This window comes from Achroia grisella, unplaced genomic scaffold (genome assembly GCF_030625045.1).
Source record: "Achroia grisella isolate CSIRO2021 unplaced genomic scaffold, CSIRO_AGI_Agris_v1 utg402, whole genome shotgun sequence".
Lineage (NCBI taxonomy): Eukaryota > Metazoa > Arthropoda > Insecta > Lepidoptera > Pyralidae > Achroia > Achroia grisella.
Window position 1 is genome coordinate 3,304,485 of NW_026712841.1, and position 11,141 is coordinate 3,315,625.

The 11,141-nt window shown below is 33.2% G+C and overlaps 2 protein-coding genes across 3 annotated transcripts; both read right to left on the reverse strand.

Annotated features, from left to right (window-relative positions):
- Positions 1-1,749: 1,749 nt before the first annotated feature.
- Positions 1,750-4,248, reverse strand: LOC131844456 (uncharacterized). 2 transcript variants are annotated; one of them, XM_059193352.1, is made up of 5 exons: positions 4,192-4,248; positions 3,853-4,038; positions 3,248-3,445; positions 2,618-2,861; positions 1,750-2,016 (listed from the first exon to the last, which is right to left on the reverse strand). In XM_059193352.1, exons 2-5 carry the CDS (start codon positions 3,979-3,981, stop codon positions 1,820-1,822), a joined length of 768 nt encoding a protein of 255 aa, XP_059049335.1. In that variant the 5' UTR covers positions 3,982-4,038; positions 4,192-4,248; the 3' UTR covers positions 1,750-1,819. The 2 variants fall into 2 exon arrangements, with proteins under 2 accessions (XP_059049335.1, XP_059049336.1); XM_059193353.1 differs by lacking the exon at positions 4,192-4,248 and adding an exon at positions 4,145-4,163.
- A 1,292-nt stretch (positions 4,249-5,540) lies between these two features.
- Positions 5,541-9,134, reverse strand: LOC131844524 (uncharacterized). The gene has a single exon (XM_059193437.1). The coding sequence runs from the start codon at positions 9,132-9,134 to the stop codon at positions 5,541-5,543; it is 3,594 nt and encodes a 1,197-aa protein (XP_059049420.1).
- Between the last annotated feature and the right edge of the window lie 2,007 nt (positions 9,135-11,141).

Here is an 11,141-nt window from a genome sequence, read left to right on the forward strand (position 1 = left end):
ATATGTACCACTAACCTATAGTCTAGTGATTTACCACACCTCTTTACTTCCGGTATTAAGAGGTTCGATTCCTCGCATGGTACAAACATCTGCTCCGGATGTTTTCTGGGTCTGTAACTATTTATAAATAAAATACATATCTTTATACGTTATCAGTTACCCATAACACAAACTCTGCTTAGCTTGGGTCTAGATGGCGCTATATGAATTTGCCCAGGCACAGTATCATAATGAATAATATTATAATTAATTTTGTTAAATAAAGTTCGAATTGTCTTTCTCTAAAAATTCCATTAACTACTTATATTTAATAATGTATACCTAGATGATTAAATAAGGGTCAAAGTTTAAAAGTTCTAAACTTCGTCTACAAAAAATTATACGACCACGGCATACTACACCATGGATATTAACAAACATTATATTAGACAAATATATAAGATACCTATTTTCTTCTCCATAGTCGAGAAAAATGAATAGCTTACATTTTGAACAGCATTAAACACCGAGCGGACGTTTAAGAAATAAACTTTAAGTTATTCAAGGCAAAGGTTATTTCTTATATCACGTGCAGGCTATTGCTTGCCTACATAGAATAGAAAAAAATATTATACTTTTAACCCTTCCGAGTTTTCCTCTGTTCCATACACAGGAAAACTCGGGAGGGTTCACAAAGTCGGGACTAATTGAAGATTGAAAATAAAAATAGTTAAGTAGTTTAATACAGACAGCCCCACAAAAATTAGTGCCGTTGTCTTATTTTTCAAGTCAGAGCCATTGTCAGCTGTGGATCTCGTGGTGAAGCCAATAGTAAATATACCCCCATTAGCTTCGGTATATTTGAATTCAAAATCTGTCCCCTGCTGGGCGAGCCTATTGCCGTCTCTTGGATATTGTTTGTTTGATACTCAACATGAGTATCAAACAAAAAAAATCCAATCCTTCAACGAGATTTAGTCAGAAATATAAATGAATACTTTTCACAACACACAAGTCACAACCTTTTGAGCGTAAGTCTAGGTAGTAAATTACTAAGCCACGAGGCTCTCTATATTTCATGGAAGGTCAGTAACAACATCAAATACAAACAAGATAAAATACAAAAGCAGTTGAGGAAGAATGTATTCACCAGTCAGTATAAAAATGTAAATGGTATTTATAAACTTTATGGCATGTGAATTTCAAAATCAATACTTATAACTACGCTTGCAGCATCACAGTCAACAATTAACAATATTTTTTAGGTATTGAGATCAGTTAGTCACTTTCACAGTCTCAATTGTTTATCAAGATTAGTAAGTTACGTCAGCTATTAGTACCTCCAGTAGTCTGTTATGTACACAGATTACATTTTCATTCATTTACATATTATTAAAATTACGCTGTCAGAGCTAATGACATAACAAACAGCCAGATTAAAACCTCTTTTCAAAACTTTATCAATCTATTCATAATATGTAAGAGCACCTATCTATTCATCTATTGATATAAAATTACAATACCCACAGCCACAGCATAACAAATACAATGTGACTATTTTTATCAATAAAGTTAAATTTGTACTTAGATGTTAATCAATACAATAATGTCACACGTAAAAGATAAGGCACTAAAATTACTTAGCATATTTTCACAGTTTCTAAAGGTAACAAGTAGTATAGTGATAATATAGTATATATATATATATATATATATATATGCAAATAAACATATATATATATACATATATGCAAATAAACATATCACTTTCAAACATTGTTAATAGGTTAATACTTATTAATTAAAAATATTAAAAATCAACAATTAATTGATATACTAATTATTTCTTATTTATATTTTCTATTTCAAGACTTTCAAATCCTCCTAGGAGAATTTCTTCTTTTAAAGTTAATACTTCTTGTAGTAGTTCTTGATTGTTGGCTTGTAATTGTGCTATAACTGCCTGTTGCTTTCTCTCGCGCTCCTTCAGGTGCAATAGAGATGAGTGACACACTTCACTACATGATGTGGGAGTACCTATTAAACATTTCGATATTAAAGTGTATATAGTTGTATAAATAATTCTGATACTAGAGTGTACACCACTGCAGTCTAACGACATATGCATTATACTGTTTTAAATTTAATGCAGTCATTATTTATATATATAATTAGTAAAAGTCACAGGATCTTAACATGATATATATTTATTTATTGAGTTCTCAATATTACTGCAGTGTTTCAACCGAAACACTCGAGATCCCTTGATTTTTACTAATTATACATATAGACATATGCATTGTCCCATATCTGTGCTCTTGTAAACAACTATATACCTTAAAATATTTAGTTGCATATTAAGTTCAACTACTCCATACTTGATTTTATGTCAAGTATACAATAAGTTGTACTAATATGCAACTAAATATATTACTATTGCAGCAGGAACACTAATTGCTATCCATCCACCCACTACAAAAAAGAGAAGTATGGCTAAGAAACACAACCTTTAATATTTTCCAAGAAGAAATAATATTTCTATTTAATTAAAATTTAAAAGAAGCTATTTATCTATTCATTATATTATAATGAATAGATAAATAGCTTCTTTTAAAGAAGAATATTAATAAGTACTCACTTGATTTATTTCTTATTCTATCCATCAGCTTCTCGTTCTCTTTCTTTAGTTTAGTTATTTCATTGCGAAAGGTTTTTTCACTGGCTTCTTTCTGTTTTGTAAGTCTTTGTAATTTTGACTTTGTCTCCAAAAGTGACTGTACCAGCTCATCTGAACGATCAGACACTCTTTGTGCTGTTGCAACACAAGCTCTAGATTCATTCATCTCCACATTTAGCTTGTTTTTGAGCCTGCCATTACTTCCCTAAAGACACAACACATATACAGCTGCTAAATTTATATAAGGAAAATTATTTAATAACAACAATATACCAATTGGCATTTATTGCCATTCAGGTGTAAATCATTTTCCCTTGGGCATTCATATTTGGAGTTATGTTCAAATCTTTTAGCTTTCCATTTTTTTGCTTGTTCTAATGTAAGTTAAGAGGCATAGGTAACAATATTTTTGATATACTTTTATTCTAATATAACATTTTATTGTATAGAGAAAATTAGAAAACAAATTGTTCAATACTATCTAAAATAAAGGAAACCAACAAGTATTCCATATAATAGGAGTTGTACGAAATTACAATATAGTTATAAGATATAATGAATGAAACAAAAATAAAATATTAAAATACACACAGTTAGCTGTTTGTTGTTGTTTTCAAGGATATGCATTTGTTCTTTCAATTGAGTATTTTTCTCCATTGCATTTTTATAGAAATGTAGTAACATCCATATTACATTAATAAGCTTTATAAGAGCTTTTGGTTCCAATGTGCCATTTTCCACATCAATATAAGGGTTGAAAGTGTAATTTAAATTGTAGAGTCCTAATTCCTGTAAACAATTTTTGATAAAACAAATAAACCCTAATAATTACACCACATCATTCAGTGCCATATACTGTGATAATTTGCAGTATAGGTACTAGGCAAATAAGAACATTATTTTTTTTCCGTTACCAGAAACCAGCCCTGGTTTCACACAGATATTACACAAAACTGTAACAAATTATACACTTAACCCTTTTTAGAAAATTTCGATGTTGATGTCTAATAATTCATAATGTAGTTTTTGAGATTATTGCGAAATTTCTAATGCAAGTAAACAAAAACCCTGTTTAATGTAATTGTGTCGTCACGTACTAGTATATAAGTATTTGTGTTACACGGGATAAGGCATATAAGACAGAAGACTGCGAATTAAATCGCTGGACAACTAAGGTCGTGAAAAAAATTAAATACCTCACTTAATCCGATTAAACACTCCTTAATATTATTCTGAGTACATGGCTCATAAACTGTTGCCTTTTTATGTTTGTAATTTTGTAGAAGCTCCTTTACTTCCTCGTCCAAACATTCGAACTCACTCATTGTGATATAAAGTTCTGAAAAGTAGGACCTATCGCAGTATAATTCTTTGATGAAAACCTACAAAATTAAAATCATATACAAAGCACAATTTAATAACACTTTATTGATAAATACATTTAAAAAAAGACAAGAATTTGAATAAGAAAATTTATATATATCTTACAGATACAGATTGCAATATAAAATAATAAATTTAATTTTGGTAGGTACCTAGATCAAAACAAATTAAATATAACTTGCAATAAGACAATGTCAACGGTCACTGACAATTTTTTTTATTAATATGCTTTACTGCTCTGGGTGCAGGTACTTTTGCAACAACAACATTTCAACTTTATTTTTATTAATATATTTTACGGCTCTAGATACAAGTACTTTTTAGCCCAACGTAACAATATTTCTAGTGACTGGACTTGCCAGATCTGATGACCGTTTTCTTTCTCCCCAAAGTAGGTTCTCAAGAAATATTCCCTAATAAAGAAAGAAGCCTCAAGAATTGTGTACTGCTTTATTAATGAATATTTCCTGTTACTAGTCCAGTAGTTATTCATAGCCGTATTCAAATATAATATTTACTACATGTCGTACACACAGAAATATAACATTAAATTGTTATTATTCTTAGTATTACCACAGATAAAATAATATTGCATAGCAAGCCAAAAGATTTAGACGGGATAGCGAGAACTATCGTCGGGGGATCTGTTAGTAATAAGAACAGGTTACCTACTACTTTGTTTTCAATGTAGTCCGCGTGGAGGTCTCCACGCTCCACTTCACTTAAATGTATACACCAACGCAGAAAATGCATGCTACATAATCCCGCCGAAATGTGTATTAATTTTTATAAATATGTATATATGGTTGAACAATAAGCTCTATAATCTATAACATTGGATTTTTATTACATGGAACATGTGTACAGTGAACATCGAATCAACTTCGACAGTTCACAATACCTATGATTACCTCATCTAGGACCGTATATTAAAATAGTAAAAAACGCACGACTAGCGCATGAAGGCGCACTCTTTTATACCTTTACAATTTTATATGCACTCTCTTCGCCGCGCGTGAGTACCCTCTGTACTTGTAAAAACTGGTTGTCACTAGATTCAATACTCAGCATAAGCATAGGATACTTTCTAGTTAGAAATGTGTATAAAATCGAGGTTCTGGAGATCAGGAGCGTTGTACTTATTGAATGAAATACAGTTATGAGGTTACAACCGTATATATTGATCTAAGTGCCTAAATAAAAAATTACATATCTATATAAGGAACAACAAAAATATCTTATTAGCGTGTTTTAGAAATATGTATGCAAAAATACAGCGCCATCTAGTTGTACTAGTATAAAACTATTTTGACTCGAACATACCGCCCACCAAGGACATAATGAAACAATGTCCTTTACAGTATTAAATATCCGCCCACCATGACAAAATGGGTTGAAGTTACATGTTTGTAATTAACTACTTAATAATACAGAGTATAAAATTGTTGAACTATTAAACTTAAACACTAAATAAATGATAAATAAAACATTCTTTAACATACTAATCAACAACTGGTAGTACACACAATTTAGATGTTGGTCTTTTTATAATTGAACTTTTTGTCTTTAATGTGACTACTCGGGTTATGTTGTCATCGCCAGGATGTTTTTGAATAATGCGACCAAGTAACCATCGACTAGGAGGCATATCGCTTTCCTTGACAAGAACTATGTCTCCTAATTTAGGTTCAGGAACTTGAGAAGCCCATTTATATCTATGCAACAGTGTAGTCAAATATTCCTGGGACCATCTCCGCCAAAAATTTTGCAACATTTTTTGTATAGTCTGCCATCGAGTCAATGAAGAAATAGGTGAGTTCTCAAAATTAACATCTGGCACAGCTACTAGTGGTTCACCTACCAGAAAATGACCTGGAGTTAATGGCATAGGTTCTTCAGGATCATTGCCATTTATAATAGTCATTGGCCTAGAATTTAGACACGCCTCAATTTGACTGAGCAGTGTACTCATCTCTTCATACGTCAACGTTGACTCTCCTATAACTCTTTTTAAGTGAAATTTAGTGGAGCGCACCGCTGCTTCCCATAATCCACCAAAATTAGGCGCATGAGGGGGTATAAAATGCCATTTAGTACCTTCACATGCTATATTTTCTGCAACCTTTTGTTGTAAAACAAGTAACTCTTGTAATTCTCGAGCAGCACCAACAAAATTGGTGCCATTATCGCTCCATACTTGTGCACAGTGTCCACGTCTGGATGTGAAGCGCCTGAAGGCCGCTATAAAACCTTTTGTACTCATGTCACTGACGACTTCTAGATGTATCGCTCGAGTTGCCATACAGACAAACAAACAAATGTACCCCTTGTATGAATGATGACCCCTACCCTTCGATGTCCTAATATTTATGGGTCCTGCGTAATCAATACCAGTATGAAGAAAAGGTCTTGTAGGAGTACAACGTTCAGATGGGAGTGATCCCATTAGTTGGTTTGCCACCTTGTTTTTATGTTTTACACAAGCGATACATTTCTTGATATGTTGTTTTACAAGACTCTTAACACCTACAATCCAATAGGCAGATCTTAAATAGTTTATCATCATTTGGATACCTCCATGCAGAGTTCTCTCATGTGAATCCTTTATTATAAGTTTAGTAAGATGCGATGCATGAGGTAAAATTATTGGATGTTTTGCATGTTCATCCAATGAAGACTTATGTAGTCGTCCATCAACTCTCATTATACCATATTCATCAATGTACGGACATAATGTATTAATTTTACTTCCCTTTACTTTTTTACTACCATTGCTCTTCAATTGTATATACTCTTCTTGAAACCACTTACTTTGACTATCCCTTATTAAACATTTTAAAGCTTCTTCTATTTCTTCCTTTTGTAAATACATAAATTTTTCACTTTTCTTATCCCTTTTCACTATTAAAAAACGTCTACAATAAGAAACTGCTCTCAAAAGTTTCTTAAGGTTTGAAAATCTTGTCCATGGAGAATCCTCTATTATTGTTACATATGACTTAATTGTTTCTTCAATTTTTGTTTCGAAAGCCTTTGATCTATTGTACAATATTTCCTTTTCCCGTAAAAACTCTGGACCAGTCAACCAAAGCTTATTTTCTGCAAGTGCACTTGGTTGAATACCTCTCGAGGCACAATCAGCGGGGTTATTCTTCGATGATATATGAGCCCAATGAGATGAATCCAGTGTAGTTAAAATTTCCGATACACGGTTACCTACAAATGTCTTCCATCGACTAGGGTGACTGTTCAACCATGCCAGTACGACAGTGGAATCAGTCCACGCTCGTAAATTGGATTTCTCGACATTCATAGCCTCTGCTACTTCCACCAAGAGTCGAGCTAGCAAAACTGCGCCACAAAGCTCCAACCGTGGAATACTTACTTGCTTTATTGGCGACACCTTCGTTTTAGCTGCCAATAATGATACAGAAATGTCTCCGGTCTGACTAATTGTTCTTGTATATACAACTGCAGCATACGCTGCCTTTGATGCATCACAGAAACCGTGAAGTTCGACGTGATCACCAGGCTTCATACCGAGCCACCTTGGAATACGCACATTGGTAAGTTGTGACAACTCACCACGGTAAGTCTCCCATTCTTGTAATAATATATCCGGGACTACATCATCCCAATCTATACCCGAAAGCCACAATTTTTGTATAAATATCTTAGCTAAGATCACACTGGGTGCTACCCAACCTAGTGGATCAAACAACCTAGCAATGTCTGATATGATAGATCTTTTTGTTACAGATCCAGTATCCTGTTCTCCCGGCGGCAGTTTTACAGAGTACTTAAATTTATCATCACTGCGGCTCCAGGTAAGTCCTAATATTTTTGTTGTATCTATCATTATGTCCTTTTCTATTTTATTCTCTCTGATATCTTCCTCTTGATCCTCGCTGTCCTTCCTTTCTTTTTGTCCTTCATAAACTTCTATTTGCTCTAATAATGCCTTATTATTACTATTCCACTTTTGTAGTATAAATCCTCCGCTTTTTAATAAATTATTCATTTCCTTGTATAACTCCACTCCATCTTTCACTGTTGAACATCCCGTCATAAGATCGTCCATATAGAATGAATTCCTGACTATATTAGCTGCAATTTTGTACTTCTTTTCCTCATCTAGGGCAACTTGATGTAATGTTTTTACTGCTAAATATGGAGCAGATGCTGTTCCGAATGTTACTGTTACTAATTCATAATCTATAATTTCATTTTCAGGTTTATTTCTCCATACTATACGTTGATACGCAGCATCATCATCCGTTACTCTCACCTGGCGGTACATTTTTATTATGTCTGCTATTAAACCTATGTAGTGCATTCTCCAACGTATTATTATATGCCGTAAGTCTGACTGCAGTGTGGGTCCCACCATCAATGAATCGTTAAGCGACACTCCATTCTCATTTTTGCAGGACGAATCGAAGACGACACGCACCTTTGATGTCAACTTATCTTCTCTAATAACAGCGTGGTGTGGTAAGTAAACAGATTCATTTTCTTTTTCTTCTTTTTTTACAGGTCTCATGTGTCCTAATTGTATGTACTCCTTTATCACCTGTGTATACTTTTCTTTCAGCTTTTCGTCTTTTGATAATCTTCGTTCTAACGCTTTAAGTCTGTTCACAGCAATCGTTCGAGAGTTGCCGCCTACGCAGAGTGGATGTGAATCCCGAAAAGGTAAGTTTACTGTATAGCGACCACCCTGTGCTCTAGTTGTCGTTAGTGTATAATACTCTTCACATTTTTGTTCTTCTTCGCTTAATATTCTTTGTGTGCTCGTAGTTTGATCTTCTATTTCCCAGAATTTTTTCAGTAAATCATTTTCATTTACCTGTGCATGCATTACTGAAATTGTATTTGAACTAATATCCTGACTTGAACTTTCCGAATTAACTATGCCAGATAGGATCCACCCGAAAGTGGTGCACTGAGCGACAAGAGTTCCCATCGGTGCTCTTTTCACACCTTCCTTTATTATCTGACTATAGACATCTGCCCCTAATAAAATATCAATTTTATTGGGGCGGTTGAACTGCGGATCTGCCAATTTTATATTTTGGAGATCGCTCCATTCCATTGCTTCTAGTCTCTTCTCTGGTAAGTAAGAAGTTATGTTCTTTAATACGTATGCTTTGACCTTTATTTTAAAGTTACTATCAGTTAATGAGTGCAAAATAAGAGTAACCATATGCTTTGAAATTATTGTCCTGTCTGCACTCAATCCCGATACTGTTCCCCTAACTGTACTCCTTTTTAAACGTAAATGTTGTACTGTGGCCTCCGTTACAAATAACGCTTGGGAGCCTTGATCAAGCAAGGCCCGAACTACCTGCAAATCTCCTGATTCAGACTGAGCTTTTATTAGCGCAGTGGCTAATAAAACTTGCCTAGTTTTTGATGATTTTATTTGTCGATAGACATGACACTATTGGAGCATTGTCTTCTGAAGAATTAACACCTTCAGAGGATGTGCTCTGTTGCGCTTCCTGACCTTGTGAACTATTATTTGAATCATCCTTTGGATGCAAAAGCGTGTGGTGTCGTTTTTTACAGATACGACAATTGGTTGGTTTTTGACAATACTTAACCGAATGATTTCCCCCTAGACAATTAAAACAAATATTATTATTTAAAACGAATTGACGCCTTTGATCTGACTCTTGTTTACTAAATTTTCTACAAAAACATAATTTGTGAGCTTCTGAACAAAACTCACAACTTAATCTGGCACTGCTAAATTTTTGTGTTGCCAACAAAACCTTAGGATGACCTAGTGTATGTAAACTACTATGCTGTGCCAATGCTCTTTTTGGTTCGATACATTCCAATGCTCGAAATCTGCCTTCAATAAATTCTTTAAATTGTGAAAAGGTTGGCAATTCCATGGAGTTGTCACTAGAAATCTTAAACTCCCACTGTTTCCTAGTTTCCTGATCGAGCTTAAAAGATACGATATGAATGATGATCAAATCCCAAGTACTCACATCAATATTCAAATTGTTTAATGCACCCAGACACTCAGAAGTTGTATCTAACATTTCTTTCAGAGCCGATGCTGATTCTGTTATAATGCGTTTTTGACCGAAAAACCGTTTTAGAATACAATTGGCTAGATATTTTTTATTATTATATCTATTTTCTAATGTGTCCCAACATTGTTGATAGTTTACATCACTAATTGGCACATGTCTTACAAGCTGTTCGGCTTCACCAGTGAGATGGCCCTTTAAGTAATGCATTTTCTGCACGTTATCTAAAGCATTATTTTGATGTACTAAAGAAATGAATAAATCGCGGAAGGTTACCCACTCAGAATATTTGCCTGAGAATAACGGAATCGAAATTTTGGGTAATTTCACTAATGAACCAGCGACATTGCCATCATCATTACAAGCTGGACGGGTTAAGGTTACTAATTTATTATTCACAGTTTTCATAAGTGTTTTACATTCCATATATGTTTCTTCCGTATTATAATAAATATCATTTTTTACATACACTGAATTTTCTAATTTATCGGAATCTGAAGTCTCAATCAATTTTGTATTATTTTTACGAAAGAGCACCCAATCTTTGTCTACATTCTCTGATCTAGTTTCTATATATTCTTTTGTAATTCTGTCCTTAGGGGACTTTTTAAAATTAACTAAAGCTCTTTCAATAGAACGTTGTAAATCTAACTGAACATTTATTAAAGCTTCCATGTTTTATACAAATTATTCTTACTATAAAGTATCAATTGGTTACAATAATCAGTTTAAATTAAGTAAACTCAAACCGAAATAAACAATAAAAAAAAACTATAATATATCAAGGTTACTTCCAAAATAATCAATTAAAGATTGTATCTAAATTGTTTAAACTTTTTTTAAAAAGTTGTAGATATTATCAAAATGAAAACATAAAACTTTCTTAGTTAATATCTTGTTTAAAATTAAGAACAATATATGTACCACATGTAAGAGAACTCGTAAAGTAAAAGTTAATATTCCATACAGAAGTTATCGAAAATATTCTAAGTTCAAGACAAATCCTAAAATTTTACAAGTTAATATTTCATACAGAAGTTATGGAAAATATTCTA